This window comes from Idiotropiscis lumnitzeri, chromosome 14 (genome assembly GCF_059441095.1).
Source record: "Idiotropiscis lumnitzeri isolate Australia: NSW breed Sydney's pygmy pipehorse chromosome 14, RoL_Ilum_1.0, whole genome shotgun sequence".
Taxonomy (NCBI): Eukaryota; Metazoa; Chordata; class Actinopteri; order Syngnathiformes; family Syngnathidae; genus Idiotropiscis; species Idiotropiscis lumnitzeri.
Window position 1 is genome coordinate 8,872,163 of NC_142404.1, and position 16,634 is coordinate 8,888,796.

Below are 16,634 nucleotides of genomic sequence, written 5' to 3' on the forward strand. Positions count from 1 at the left end.
AATGCTTTTTAAGGGTACCACTTCCTGGTACTGGATTGAGGGCTTGCGAAGTCCGCCAATAACAGAGAAGTAAATTGCATGCATGCCTAGCCGAAAAAACATTTTTCCAAGTTATCTGTATCCATGTCAACCCAACATCCCAACAGGCAATTCAGATGCAATTTCTATCAGGATATAAATGATTATAAGGTTCATGCTTGAAGTGCATTATTCGTAGGTTGCTTCCAAATTTGCGTTCATTTGCTCACAAAATTTCTGCATCGGTGACACTGCGTTTTTCTCTTTTTCGACTTATAATCGGTATGAGTTAGTACTCAAGACCTCTTGCACAGCGGTTTGTGGAAAAAAATTGAATCAAACCTCTACTTTTTATGGCCTATTTTAAAATAGCAGTTCCCCAGGTGTTTTTAGCAAGGTGGGCTGGTGCACTATGCAGCCCATGAGCCATAGGTTGCCAACCCTTGCTTCAATGTACTGTTCATGTTCGTGGGAGTGTGATGTAGTGTGCGAGCGTGTGTTGTGGTGCCGCTTACGTATCTGCTGATGATGTTCCGGAGCCGGCTGAAATCCATCCTCCACCCGAAAGCGAATAAAAGAGGTCTCCGTGGACTCTCGTGGCGGACGCTACCTTCCTCGAATCGCCCCAGTCGGGTCCATCATCATCGTGCACCGCTGCCGTGTCCGAGATATCCCTCAGTGGGCTGCTGTGATTTTCATGGCATCACCCTCCCCACACTCCTCCTCTTCTTCTAGAGCTGTGATCTCCCACGCTGCTGGGCTACATGTCAGGAACAAATATGGCACCTCGTGCAAAGCGTTGGACAGACGTCGACGCGGTCCACTCTCGCCTGTCGTCTCGGTGCCGCTTGGAGGTAGTTTGGAGTGCGTGGAGTCGCCGGTTCTGCAGCCGTGGCCCTCTTGCTTGATGGAGTCCACGCTCACTAACACACGCAAGAGCTTCAGCCGTCAGACAACTACAACGCGCATGCGCACTGAGGCTCGCCTGTTGTATGCGCGCGCACACGAATGAACACACGCATGATGAAGTAAAAACCGAAACATTGGAAAAAAGTGAACAAAAACCAAAAGTAAATTCATATAAATTGTCGGAATTGCATAAATACGTATCACGGTATATGATACAACTCAGTATCATAAATACCTAAGAATATATGAAAAATTTCCATATAAATATGCTATAAATACACAGAAGAAAACTGTACCTGTGCTCCAGGTTTATCAAACGCATAATGGATAAGACATCGTCCATATTTTGCTGCATGTGTTATGGATCAAAATTGTTTGCTTCTTCAACATTTATTTTCAAACAATGAGAGCAAATCTCAATTTTATTGCTGGCAGATATCTAGAAAACTATTTAAGTTAGTAGTTACGATGGGTGCAAAAATTTCAATACATGCTTATGAATCTAAATAAAATATATTTGTATTTATTTGATTTGTTCTCATTTTATTTTTATTTATATTTGCACTGGAGAGGGTAGCCCGTAGTACACTGAGTATAATGACAATAAAGAGCATTCTGATTCTGATTCTGACTCTGATAATTCAAATACCCTTTGTATAAACTGGAATGAATCTTTGCAATATGACTTTATACGTGCACACTAAAACGCTTAATGTAAAAAAGTTTAACGTCGCTAAATATCTGAAAATCTTCAGAGGAATATATGGGCATAAGTAGAGATGAGTAAGGTGATTGGTCATCATTAAGTGACATCAAGGTTTTTGAACATCGATGGGGAGAAAAAAGCTAAATGCCAATAAGATCCCAAATACGGTGGTGATTTTTTTGATATTTTCAGAGGTTGAAGTGGAGACATGCATGTGAATTTAGGCGACAATTCATAAAAGCTTCCTGACAACAAGTGAGGTTAATTTAAGTTGTTTTATGCATTTTACCATCACATTTACCATTGATAATTTTTAGGGTATTTTTATTTTATATTGTCTTGTGTGTTTTTTGTATACAACCATTTGCATTAATTAACAGTAAAGCAATTTTTTTCTTTAACATTGAAGAAATCTGCAATGCTACTTATTTGACTAAAAAAACTGTGTTTTATTTTGAAAATGTTGTTTTGGATAATGATACAATGTCTATTTCTGGATTACAAGATTTATATTAACAATATCTTTCAGATGATGCAGTGGAGTGCCACGCAACAGCAATTTACAATTTACACCCACAATAAGAAACATTGTAAAATAAATACCCCGCCTCACTGCCAATCAAAAGATTATTAGACTATATTTGTAAAGATGGATTTGTTTTGTAATAAATCCAATCACACATGCATACATACATGAAGATGGAATATCCACCATAATACATTCGTCTCAGATGATGTAACTGTGCTCATTGAGCTGTGTGCATTGTTCTTTTGCCTCGATCCCATGTTGTCACGCATGGTGGTCACATGTCATATTTAATTAGTGGACCATTACAAGTGGGGAGGACATTAAATCCCACCACGCAGGCTCCCTTGTGAAATTAGAAGGAAAAAAAATCAATATGGCCTTTTTTGCAGCTCCAAGTGGAAGGGAATCTACAGTATGTTGTGTAACTGAGTCATGTGACATGTTGGACATACAGAACCTTCTAAAATTAGCCCCACCTCCATCTCTGTGAGGTGATGAGGGTCCTGAGTTAGTCAGGTGGCCGAGTGGGATGTCTGCACCAGTCATTTCATTTGAAGACGAAACATCTTTCAATTAGTGCAGACATGATCAATAATGCATAGTACAGTTCTCAGTGACCCACTAATGTATAATGATGCTGTTGTTTACCTTCACGCAGGCCTCAGGGTACATTATAATGATGACTACTCTTCCTGCATACACAGATGGGACTGGGAAAATTAAGTGCTTTATGTCGTCGTTTGTAATAATGGTAGTGAGGCATACAAATAATAATAAAAACACAAAGCTACTTAAATAGATAATGTTTAATGTTCCGTCTTTGAGTAAACTTCCTTACTCAACTAGAAAGACATTTATTAGGGTGTCTTTATTTGTACAATATATATATATATATATATGGTATTGGGTGCATTATTTCATCAACTGCCGGAGGAATCAGGAATCGACAGTATCGCGTAAAAATTTGAGTGACCCAACTTAATAAAAAAGTAAAGTAAAAGACTGAAACTTTTGTGGTTCGATTTCGTATCTAGTGTTATGCTGCCCCCAGATGGCCAACACGCGCACGCCAGAAGGAGAAGCACAATGACAAAAGAATTGAAGCAAAGACATAAAATTCTTTGTGCAATGTATTTTTTTTATATTAATACATATTAATTTTTAAACTGGTAAATAATAATACTTCATTAAAATATAAATGCATTCAAATAGCACAATAACACGTATAACTTAATGTAGAGTATTACGGACACAATAATATTACAAGTGGAAGCATTTTATTTTCTCAACCGCAAAGAGTCGAAGGATCTGATTAGGGAGAGGTCTTTATTTGTACAAATCCATTAAAAAAATAAAAAGAATACATAATACAATAAAATATATACAGCAATGTACATTGGCTGTATTGGTCTACCACTGAAGAAATGCAGATTTTGCATATGACAGTTTTATTTTTTATTCTATTTATTTTTATTTTATAAATATCATTTCTTGTCCGCAGGAGGAATGTGTTGTGGTAATGACGTCTATTGCAACTATAAGGCCCTATTTTTCGTGCAGTGCGCAAAACTCACGCAAAGTACGGTGAAGTTTTCTTTCTTTGCGTTTTTTCGTAGATGGGCGATATTACAAAGGGGCATTTGCACCGTTGTGGGAGTGAACACATTCAACTTGTTTCCCTGCCAATTGAAACGGCTCCCCATAATTCCTTTAAATTCAGTGCGAGAGAGACGCATCCATTCTTCAACATTGTGCAAACAGAAATAGATTCACTGGAGTCCATGCAGAAGATCAATTTTGCACAAGCCAGCAAAAAGCTTCAGGTTTGCGCCACATAATGATTATATTTCAGGATCCTTTGCAGGTATTTCAGCTGACTCTGCAATGCACTGTCAGCATTACGGGGGAATCTAATAGGCTCTTCAAGTATACCGCCCACTTGAAATAGAAATACAAGAATATAGTGATGCCTTGAGATATGACTTCAATTTGTTTCGTACCAAGCTCGTAATTTAAAACTCTTATATCTCAAATCATTTCATTATCTGAGTTGCTTCTCCTCACGAGGTACACAGGTGTGCTGGAGCCTATCCCAGCTGTCTTTGGGCAGTATGCGTGGTACACCCCGAACGTACACGGAGAAAACACTTTATAGCATTGCATGTTTAAAAACACACTAATTACACCAATAAGTAGAATTTAAAAGAATCAAACTACTTTTGTCACACTGCATCAATTGAATGGCCATTGTCCCGTTGCTTCTGGTGTGCCCATGTCGGCCATCTGGGGCCAGTATATAACAGACAGACTGATATACTGTTCATTGTGACAGCTCAACTTCTCTTTTTTCATCAATATTTATTGTTCTTCGCAGAGAATATAGAATATAGGACTGTCTACATGTTTTGCTTCACTGTTTGTGTTAAATCTGGTTAAAGGCGTATAGCGCTACAACAGTTTGCATCTTATCCCTTGTGCTTGCATTGGTTTTCTTTTCAAGCATTACAGAAAGAGGTGAATCAAAAGTCACAATATTAATGTACAACAACACATTTTCTCGCATGCTGAAACGCAGATTTCGTACATGCAGCTGGTCAAAATAGAGTAGGAAGAATTAAAAGTCATACAATAACCCAAGATTAGTAATTAAATAATTACATTAATTCCATTCTGGGTGCCATCGTCGCATACATTTTTCGATACACACCATTGAGCAAGTTGAGCAAATGACTGAGTTGATGAACGTCCAACACTGCAGCAGAGTAATTTTAATCAAACAGCCCCATCTAGCGGTCAAAGTGCCAAAGCACAGTCCAGTGTGTTCTACTGTGTGACAGGTGGGGTGTCGTCAGATAATTTGGCGCTTAATTAATTAGTTTGATTGTGTGTAATTGGAGGAGCATTAATGCGTTAGTTAGGAAAAGTTAATGAGGCGCGTCTTATGAATATTCATGAAAACGATGGCACGTTAACAGCTACATGAGACTGGTGATGATTGGGAGCTTGCTTGACTGACGTAACAAGTCTGCACAAGAGTGCGTTACAGTGCAAGTAAGCTTGCATTCACGCAAACGATGTGTGACCTTATGTCAAACGTCAACGAGCGTGGCGGTGACATCTTGAGGGACTTTTGGCCCGTAAAGGTGGCTGACTGCGTGGATGCCAGGTTTAGAGATTGGGGTGGGGGTGTCTCTGTTGGATGTGCGTCACATGCCTCCACCTCGGCGGGTGCCAGGAGAGGCTTAAAACCTGCGTCTGGAGATGGGAGCCGAGGAGATCCCAGGGAGCGCATACTTGGCACCGTGAAATAGGATTTGGGTAGGACCAAAGCAATGAAGCGAGAGGAGGAAAAAAGGGAGCCGGTGCCAAGTCCTCTCTGCAGATTTAGTGCCCACCCCATCCTCCTTTTCCTCATCCCGTCACCCCATGCACGCACTCACACACGCGCGCACACGCGGAGGCGCGGAAGGCGAAAAGATGCACGTCTAAGAAGAGGTGTTTAGACAACAGTGTTGTCACAGAGCTGACCTGAACATGTGTAAGCAACTCATACAACTTCCTAATCCTTCAAGCACTTTACCAGGTGCTCCCTATACTTAGCATGTGTGTGTATATGTATGTGTGTCCACTTGGTTGTGTATAACAGTGGAACCTCCTAAGTCAAAGGCCCAAAGTTATAAAATAAAGCATTTTGTCAATATTATATCGACAAAATAAAGTCCCGTAAAAATTCGCAATTTGAATCGCCGTCACACATGGCATAATAAATAATGAGACCACAGTTCAGTACTCATCAGGCGTCAGCATCCAGCAAAGTCAGAGAAGGTGATAAGCCGAAACCGCCTACAAGTGCACACAAAGTTAAGCAAAGTGCTTAAACTCATTTTCAAAGGCTGCTGCATCACAATATACATCTCTGTGTGATCCTTGGCACACTCAAATATATACAACAAATTCATCAAAATTACATACCACACACACACACACACACATATATATATATATAATGATATATATACACTTATTATTATATATAATATATATATTACTCACTGTTATTGTTCCTAAATTTATGTTTTTTTAAAAAAATATTTTGGGCACTTCAGTGGCAAGTATATCGAAAGACCCCGGAAAAAAAACAGAGAGAAGAGTTGTTTGACAATCCATCCAAAATTAAGTGATTAAAGAAATGGCCACGCATATCAAATGCTAAAAATTGTTTTAAAATCAAGAAGTTGTCTCCGCTTTTAACCCATTGGGTGACACAGTAGTGGATTTTCATTCCCATCTCACCCCACTCTCGCAGAAAAGAAATATCCTGTCCCGTCCTACACCACAGTAAAACAACAATAATAAAATAGACAATCCTGTCCCATCCTATTCCGGTGAAAACAATTCTCATTCTTTCCCGCTCCCTTTCAGAATGACTCCTAAGTCCCACACTTTTACTTATTCTGACACCTATTAAAGTTAAATCCATCCATCCTTTAATTTTCTGACGCACTTGTCACCAACCAATCACATTCAATTAAATCTACTTTCAATATTTTCAATGAGAACGTCAGACAAACTGGACGTTGACCAGCATCACGTCCAACCTCAGAGGTTTCACTCTGTGTTTGTGTGTTGTCCAAAGCATCCGCAGGGCCGGGAACAGAAAGAGATGGAGAAATAAAGAGGCGGGGCAACTCGTAAGGCTGTCAAAGGAGGTGATTGATTTTACGGCCCTTGTTATCGAAGCTGGCAGCCTTGAGGGCCCTCCACCTCAGGTCCTCCTGCTCCATGTGATCGGACACATGCGCACATACGCACACTACAGTCAGCTGCCATTTATCTCCCAACATGCTTTAAACTTATTGAAACACATTTGCTAAATGTTTGCACCGTAGTTTAGTCTTGATTAGCATAGTTTTATACGGTGCTTTAAGTGGAAAAAAACAAGTGCCGATAATCCCCTGATGTGACCGTTGCCCAAGTTTTTACTTTATTTGGTTGTTTGAGCAATCTGACTTTTTTTGTTTTATGCAATTATGGTTGACATCACTGGCAACTAGTGAATTAGAAGCGAGATTAACGCGTTGTCCTGTCCTCATCACCAGTTCGGGTTCTGCTTTCGTCCTTTTGTAGCCACGCCAACATTTATATAGATTGAACTGATTTCATCAAATGACTATGAATGATTTGTTCTAAAGTTTCAACTCATTCTAATTCGTTTATATTCTACACTCTTCTTTCTTTGCATTCTTTTTCTGCCACACACTTGACTGATGAGACCGTCTTGAGGCACAGGCTTGTGGCGTGTACCAAAGCACACTGGGCACTCTGGTATAGTCATAGTAGAAGGAGTACCAAAAGCGCAAGCGAGAAATAGAACAAGAGAGGGTACTGTGGGCTCAGGTGAAGTTCCGGTATGCCGTAAACCGTCCAGGTACACTAGAGAATAAAACCGAGAAGGGCTGGTAGTTCTTACGGGTGCGTACGGAACTTAAAGCATTGGTTTTATATGATTTATTTTTCTATTTTATTTGCATTATATTGTAAAACACATTTTTAGAAGAATTCTTTAGCAAATGCTGTCAATCTGAGTTTTTCAAATACGAAGCAAAGTGTGCTTGCTTCAAGCTAATTATTGATCACTCTCATTTGAAGTTGACTGTAAAAGTGACGCATAAAACAAAAGACAACTAAACCTTGCATATTTAAACAGTAAAACATTCAACCAGACCATTTAATTTCATGTTCCAAATGTCCGCCAAGTGAACACTAATAATAAGGTAAAACGCCATAGATGGGCTAATGGGTAATAGCATCAATATTGTGTTTTTTTTTTTTTTAATTCTAAATCTTCCAACAACTGCTCTGCCAACATCAACAAAACATTAAACAATACATACAATACAATACAGGCAGATACAATGAACCCCTTGCCAATTTCTTGTTCGACATTTGCACATTTGCAGATTTTTGTGGGCGAACCATACACCATTATTTGCCCAAAAAAGACTATTCTCCTTTTTTTTTTTTTTTACATTATTTTTTATAACTTGTTCTTGAATTAGGTAAGCAAATTTTTCAAGCACCTGTATTTGATTAATTTTTTTTTCTTATGGGTTTTTACCTGTACTCCCTACGTTTGAAAACGCATATATCCTTACTTTGTTGAAATAGGCGTGTTATTTTTTATCAATCCCCCTGAACGGTGACTGAGAGAAGTAAAGTCAACTGCGGCTAATGTAGCATTTTTTGTTACTCAGTTCACAATGCTGGCAGAGCGATGAGAACAGTATTTTGATGGCAGAAAAAAATACTTGAGCCAATGCACGCTTGCACGTTTTTTTCTTCAGGACAATTTCCACACAAGTTAATTAAAGGGTAAAACTATTGTTTGTGAGAATATTTTTCTATTCTTTTGTTGCTGGGCCAAGTTATCAAAATGTGTATTGTATATAATTGAGAGTAAAAATTCAGTACATTTCAGTTTGTATTTTTTTTACCTTAATAATCAAAACTGTTGATTTATTGTATTGGAATATAGCATTATTCTTGCTTAAATATCTGTCCTTCTACTTAAGTACAGAGTTTGACCACCTCTGGGAAGTACACAAATTGTCCACCATGATTGTGGCCAAGCGTGAGGTGATTCAGAGACAGCGAGAGGCGTATAAAGCGTGGTGCTGTCAGCCCTTTTGAACGCTGCGAGTGAAGTGTAGTCGACCACAGTGTTTTTTGCTCAAGTGTAAAAGTCGCCGGCCCAGTGGGAGAATGACAGATATTTCAAGGCTAATTAAGCCAAGCCTTTTCATTGTTCTCCCCTTCACTTTCCGCCCGGGTCCTCCCCCGTTTCTTCTGGCTCTCCATCTTCCTCTTCTCAATTTTCTTCAATAGACTGGTGCAATTTTGCCATTGCTCATATTATTACCGGTGAAGCCTCGGTGCCGGCTCCTCGGCGGGTAATTGCAAGCTGCAGGTGTGAGAGGGCGCATTAGCATAAAACCGAGGGTCCCCCGATGCACCGTTTGGGTCCTAATGGCAACATGAAAAATACATCCATCAGGCTAATGCCAAAGAGATGGATGTGCACCGCAGTTAACGCCACCAAAACGCGTCGTTAGGAACACGCAAGATCCTGCCGCCGGAGTGCTTTCCACTCGTTGCCCCGAGTGCACACATCTGAAACACAGAAAATGGGGGAAGTCATGGAAAATTGTTATTAAATTGACTCAAATAAGAACACGCTTGCTGAACTGACGTCAACCAAACTTCTAGATTTACATCGCACAAATTTGCATTCATTTCACTTTGGTTGTTTGGAATTTGGACATTTCGGCAAAAATGTACAAATACACGACAGAAAGAAATAATAGATGTCGCCTACAGTCTTGCATATGATCACACACATCACCAGAGTCACTCACTACGTTTCATGAAAATAAAAAAATAAAAAATCTCAAGTTATCAAATAACGTCTGTTTAAATTATTATTGAGCACTAATTTACTATGCTGCTTTTGATTAAAATTTAGGGCTATATCACTGGCGCCAAACGTGCACAAATTAATCCATACGCACTTGGCATTGTGGTGGATGCGTAGAAAAAAAAAAAAAAGGGGGAAAAAGTACATTTTTACTTCTTCCTTTAAAAAATTATTGCACTCACTAAATTGGTATTAGAAGACATGTTTATTCATTGCATGATTGCATTACTGCTCTATAATCCGAAAAAAAAAAAACACAAATTGGAAAGAAGTTCTGCCAGGGCACTGCATCACTTGGCCACAAATGTAAAACGGCTACTGGTTGAATTGAAATCAAATATGTCCAGCCCCTGCGGCCTTCCTGGCTGCCTCCAGATGGTCCCTGTGGAGTGTTTATCAGGCCCATCTGAGCCTGGGAACCTGAGAGCGTTGATGTTGGGTGGGCAGTGTGGTGCCACGCCAAGCCGCCTGTCCCCAGGAGCCCGAATACGATCCCCCGCCTTTACCTGCCCCCCCCACCCAAACCTCCTCCTCCCTCCTCTTGCACCTCACCACCGGCTAGACTTACTCCCACCTCTGCCCTGGGATAGACTTTCTTCCACCTGACAAGGTTTGGACTGGATTACTGGAATACCTGGACAGGTGGAAGGTGTCAACTTTGACTATAACAAGGCAGCCCAGTTGGTTGTTGGGAACTTGGCATGTCATTCCGTTTCCAAAGTCCTCTCTAATTATCCCATGAATAAATAAAATGGGTTGAAGCCATGTTAATAAAGTTTTGATTTTCAGTCTCCCCGCATCGTTCCGAGTCTGCCAGCTAATTAGGCCCCGTGTTGGGTTTCGCTGTCACGTGTGATATGAGTCTATCAGAACTGCGGGTCAGACTTGCGTAGGTCACGGGACGTCGCGCTCAGACAATCCAGGCAAAGTCCGAAAGAGACGCGAAAGCAGAAAATGTTCCGTAGTTCAACTGACGTGGCAGAAATTATTGTAAAAATCACATCCACGCCTTTGGAATGCTTCATTGTGCAGGGAGCAATATTGCGGAATGGTATGCATCGCTCTGTTGCTTTTATTATTTTATTTTTTTTTACCAGTGTCAGTGTCAAAAATGGAAATATTTATTTTTGGGTTGACACGTTCCACACATTGAGTACTTATTTTTCTATTTTCATGCAACAGTATGCCCATCGTTTTAGTTATATGAATGAGTATTAGGCCCACAAAAGAAGTTAATAATAGACGTTTTACAACACAAAAATTTGAAAAATGAAAAATAATAAGGTTGTATGATTAAAAGAAAGAGGGATATTCAAATGAGAAATTAAATGAAAGCATGAGTTGAAAAAAAAAGTAATTGTAGAATATTTTCTGCCTCAAAAAAGAACATTTTAAGGAAAAAAATAATTTTCTTGTAAATGTTCAGCTTTTTTAAAAAAAAAAAGAAAAGAAAAAAAAAGAAAGAAAAAAAGACTCATGTCATGTGGCTGACTTTTTCTCAGAAAATACAGAATTACTTGCTTCTGAGTCTATTTTCAGTATGGCCCAAATACTTCTTCGGTTGGTCGGGTAATTTGCAGTGCATTTGAACAGCTCTACATCACACTGAGAGTTGGGTCACATATTATGACCCTCTCATGTTACGAAATGGAGTAAATTGATCCGAGTTTTAGAGACACGCTTCATTGTGATGCAATGCCGTTCTGCACATCAATAAACAAATTATTACTTCTCTGACAGTTTTAATCAAAACTCAGAGCATTTCTGATCCAGCACCTGGAAAAGCTATTATAACATTATGTAGGCGGGTTTAATGCGGACTGTATTGCATGTCTGTTTGTGGATTGTATATTTTAACCAAGTGCAATGTGATGTGGACTTAATCAACTGCAAGCCTTGTGCATTATTAACGGTCAAGTATTTTGGTACAACGAGGAAGGTTTGACATGAATAAGAATTTGCATACACTGGACAATATTCACACCACACATTCATCTAAACACATCTGTGTGAATTGCAACTGCATGCGTACGTGTAAACAGTCCATGCAATGTACGGCGTCTACAAGGCGCACACGACACACACACACAATACACAACACAGTATGCAATGCATTCAGAGGGCGAGTCTCGCATTGCATCAGAAATTCTTAATTGAATAATTGATCAAGGCTCACCCAACAGTCTATAACACACCATATATGACAAAATGCACCATTTGAAAAAGATGGACACACACACACACACACACACACACACACGCATACATATGAAATTAGCGGCTCCACTTCCTTTTTAACTTTTGTTACCTTCTGTTACTCGTAAACATTTCATACAATCTTTTCTTTTGAGAACAAAACATTCTCATAGAACTTTAGATTGGTTGAATGAAGCCAGGTATAAAAGAGTCATTTCAGTCATTTCAAGTCAGCCTAAGAGGAAACAACACTTGTCCTGCTAACGGGCAAAACACCCACCAACCCCCTGCTATTTGTATCAGCACACTTCTGAACTACACACAACAAAATTGCTTGACACTTAGTACATTATTGTTTCAAGGTAGCTTTGTCGGACCCTGGGTGGCATCATTAACACAGTCTGGTGGTATGCATTTAAATCAGATGGCATTGTTATATTTCTCACCACTACTGTTCATGCATGTGATTTATGTTCAGTTGGCTGATTAATTTCACAATAGTGGTTGGTTTACTTACTGTACACTACAATTGCGAGAAAAAGTTTGTCAACCCTTTGCAATTAGCCGACTTTCTGCATGCATTTGTCATAAAATATGATCTAACCTTTGTCTGGAGTAGGTCACAATAGACAAATGTGGTTTTCTTAAACCAGAACTGCACAAATATGTTTCATGTTTTTGCCCAAAATATTTTCTTCATGTCACAATGCAGAATGCAAAAAAAAATATGCAGAAATTGTTTGAGCCTGCATCTGCGCAATAACCTCGATCAAATGTTTCCTACAGTTGCAGATAAGACCTGGCTAACGGTCAGAAGAATTTTGGACCATTCTTCTTTACAAAACTGTTTCTAACTTGATAATAACACTAGTCAACAGCAAATTGTAATCGGATGGTTTTGTGTCCCTGAATGTATTTTTGATGCCGATTTAAAAAAAACTTATTTTCTAGCACATGAGGTTTTGGAGACATTTTCCTTTCTGTTTATCAATTTGACCCATAAAAACTTGCACAGCGAGGATTTTACAATACCTTGTAATTTAGAGCCAAGAGGTTTCAGAAAACAATTCCACCTAAACCTTAATTCATAAATAATAATTACGTCATCATCATCGTCATCATCATTATTATTATTATTTGTAGTTATAGTAGTAGTATTAGGGCAGATAAGTAGTGAGCTCAAAAATGTATCTAAAAAAAAAGCAGCAAGTCGACGTGTCGCCCACATTTCCCATTGCTCACACAGAACGGTAACAACCATCGCAGCTCGCCTGCTTTCTGGGTTTGGTGATGTGATGTGATGTTCACAAGCAAAGCGCTTAGGCAGTATGATGTCATTTTCAGTTGACAGCAAGTGGCAAGAGGGCTCCCCCTGTAATAGATAAAAACAGGTGGATTTTGCTTCTTAAATTCCTGTTCCACAAATGCTAAATTCTTCAGGATATCATGTTTAGACTAGTGGAGCTGCATCGAAAATATAATCGTAAAAAACATTTTTCACTTGACTTCACCTTTAAAGGCACATGCTGCACTTACATGTACTTTCTATTTACCGATTTACTGTAATGCTTACAAAATTGTGTTCATGTGTTCAAATATTTTCACAACGTGTTTGACCAGTGTGCTTTAATAGTTTGTGGAAGGGTTAAAAAGAAAACAACCTTTGCAACAACATGGTCTCGCAATGTTGCAGATTTTCACATATATCAGGTGGGTCTGGAATATATTCACAATAAAGGGAAGTTCACTGTATGTTATCAACAGACCTGGGATCTATTTTAAATTGTGAAAAAAGAAAAAAAAAAAAAACGTAAGCCTAAAATATCGTCTTTAATGGAGCAAAATCGGAGAATGTATCATCGAATTCAATGGAGCATGGCCAGGCAAGTGTCAGACGGCTGTTATTTGCTGCACCTTGACCGGGCAGTCTGTGTTTTGGGGTTGTCTTTGTCAGCTTTGGTAGCCTTCATAGTCACTATTGACCTACTGATGTCATTATTCTTTGTCCTACAGTGGCTTCTTCTCTCACGCTGATATCGTCGGTGGTGAAAGAGGCTACAGAAGCCTGTAATTAGCTGCTTGGCCCCTGGGGGGTTGGCTTGTATGACCCGGGCAGCCGTGGAGCGCTGATGCTGCCTGATCAGATGAGTAATTCTAAGCATGGGTGGGTGAAAGACATCCGCCAGTGCACTTTGTCACCAGCGCTCCCATGAGTCAGGGCGGACCGGATAGGGACAATCCGCGCAAAGACCTCGGAACACACCGGCGGCCTTAACTCAAGGAAAGTGAACGAAGGTGGAGGGGGGAGAGGGGAGAGGGGGGGGGAAACCTGAACCAGGTAGGGAGGAGCAGTGTTGGCCCTCGGTCAAGTGCCTTGAATCCCGCAAACGGCTCGTATCTGGTTGCACTCCACCTGAGAAGCCGACACCGAGGAGAGAATTCAAAGAGAAACGTTGGAGACAACCTCAACCTCTTCCACCTCCTCGCTTCGGTTAATGGAGATTTCAGATCTATGTGAGGATTCATTCAAACTGAACATGGCCACACAAAAACCCACACATGCACATTCACATGCACACTTTTTACATCCAAGCGATGTTATGAAAGCATTCCCGGGCGGGTCAATAATCGCAAAAAAAAAAAAAAAAAAAGTGTCGCAGGCAGGCCTTTATAATTTTCGCGGCGGCTAATTAAAAAGACGGGAGAAAAAGGTGTCATCAAGGACGCACTGGGAGACACACACCTGAGACGGTTCAGTCGCTAATGCTTCAGGCACCTCGGCGTGACCCCAACATCGTCACTGTTTGAAGTTGCGACCGAGCTCGGAAAAAAAAAATTAGACAATGGGGGCTGGATGGGAAACCGGTGTTTCCCTTGAGGGAGGGAATCAAGTCAAAGGCAAGAAATGGAGAGGCGATAGCGATGAGGGCAATTGGGAAAACATCTCATGGGTAGGAAGAGTTGATTCTGCCTCTTTGCCTTGTACACAACTGTGATTTAGTTCTGGTGTGGCTTTTGTGGTTGATTATTATTATTAGCAAAAAAACCTCGGCAGACATACTAGCCATGAGGTGGGCGTGCTAACCACTAGGTCACTGGACTGCCATTAATCTGCCATTGGTATTTTTGGGAAACACTAAAAACTAAGATTGCCATTTATTTGTCACAGGCTGCTTCTTATAATGATCAGATCATCATCATGGATGATGAGTTTAATGACTTTCACACACGCACACACCAAGTGACATCACAACCAGTTAGAATGACTGACATGTCGCACGTTCAACAACGTATTTGCAGCGACTCAAAGGCAAGCAAATGACGATGCAGGCAGGCAGTAGGAAAGTGGGACTGAAGCAATCAAGTGGCTGAAGGTGTGAATGATTTCAAAATGCCACAGGGGTGCTTTTTAGATGTCTCCAATAAGTAGATGTGTCGACAGAAAAGACATAACTTGCTCATGTTAAGCTCACTTTCTTTCTTTGGACAATTAGCTGTGCTAATGAAATACAATTAAACTTCACTAGGGAGGGAACATTTGTCTGATTTTGTAATTTCCAGCTTCAGTTCTTTAATTCTAGATATAACATTATTTACATCAAATCGGTCCTTTGGGCCCAATCATGACCAATTCTGAAGAACTGAAATTCAGGAAAATTAAATTACCCGTATTTAGTTACTGCTGACCACGGAGAAGAATTAATTTAGGAAGTTTAAACTCTCTGTTGAGACCGTTACAAATACTGTATAAGAACCAAAATGTGGTAATATACTCTAATAAAAAAAACAAACATTTTTGATTGAATTACAACCTGCACATTGTGCAAACTGAAAAATAAAAATCAATCGATATTTTATACAAATGACAAAAACTGATGCTGAGACTGCGATGTAGAAAGCAAAAATCAAAAATAATGTCTTGAAACCTACAGACTATCTATATGTGGCCATTTTGGGCCACAAATAAAGGTTAGTACAATTCCAAGGTGGTTGATACAGACAAAATTTGTAGTAAGAGTACTGTTACTACAGAATAATAAAAATAATCTAAAAGTAAACATTTGAGCTACAATTGTTAAAATAATTAAAAAAGTATTCAGTAAAAAAAAAAAACTCAACTACTGAGAAATCGTGAGTAACTTATTTTTTCTTTTTAAATCGAGCATGACTGTCAAAGTAGAAAATAAAATATAATATATGCTAATTGAAATATTGCCCCACAATACATGTTAATTGAAAACAATTACTATTCTTTTTTTTTTTAAAATAAAACATAAAATAAGACAAATTCAGCCACAGTGATGTGCAAAAATGAACGTTCTTTAACGCAAAACAGGACAAACTTCAACAGGTGGATTTACGCACATCTGTCAGGACTGATGGCATTTTTTTCATTCCCGATCACATTTATCTTCAGTGTTGTGCACACATTTTGTCACGTTTCTCCCTTTGGATGAGATCAACCACCAAATGTCTGGTTGACTGAGAATTTGGAGGTGGAGTTCTTGTAGGCTCAAATGTTGACATCAGAATCACTTGACTGCATCATTTGCCGTCCTGTTTGCTCAGTAGGCAACTAAAGGGAGTCAAGCAGGTATTTAGGTGGTCCAGCACAAAGCGTTAAAAAGACTTCATGGCCACAGATGTCATGCGATGTGACGGCTGTAAATCATTCAGTCCGATTTTGCAGGTTTCTTGAGGATGATGGTGGAGCATTTGAGACACGACTGCAATTCACACAGCTCCAACCAGATCGGCGTGAAGACTGGAGCCAGCTGGTAAGCGCAGAATTTCAGGCAGAA

The 16,634-nt window shown here is 39.6% G+C and overlaps 1 protein-coding gene and 1 long non-coding RNA gene across 5 annotated transcripts in view; both read right to left on the reverse strand.

Moving 5' to 3' along the window:
• The window catches only part of LOC148323327 (phospholipid-transporting ATPase IH-like), a 37,835-nt gene extending 36,837 nt beyond the window's left edge, over positions 1-998 (reverse strand). For 2 of the 3 annotated variants that reach the window (XM_088315709.1, XM_088315708.1), the window contains exon 1: positions 534-998. In XM_088315709.1, coding sequence (XP_088171835.1) covers positions 534-572 — 39 coding nt within the window. In that variant the 5' untranslated portion in view covers positions 573-998. The remainder of the gene's footprint in view (positions 1-533) is intronic. The other variant, XM_088315710.1, reaches the window with a different exon arrangement.
• Positions 999-6,264: 5,266 nt separating this feature from the next.
• The window catches only part of LOC148323328 (uncharacterized), a 104,070-nt gene continuing 93,700 nt past the window's right edge, over positions 6,265-16,634 (reverse strand). For both annotated transcript variants that reach the window (XR_015846505.1, XR_015846506.1), the window contains exon 3: positions 6,265-9,332. This is a non-coding gene — a long non-coding RNA (uncharacterized LOC148323328). The remainder of the gene's footprint in view (positions 9,333-16,634) is intronic.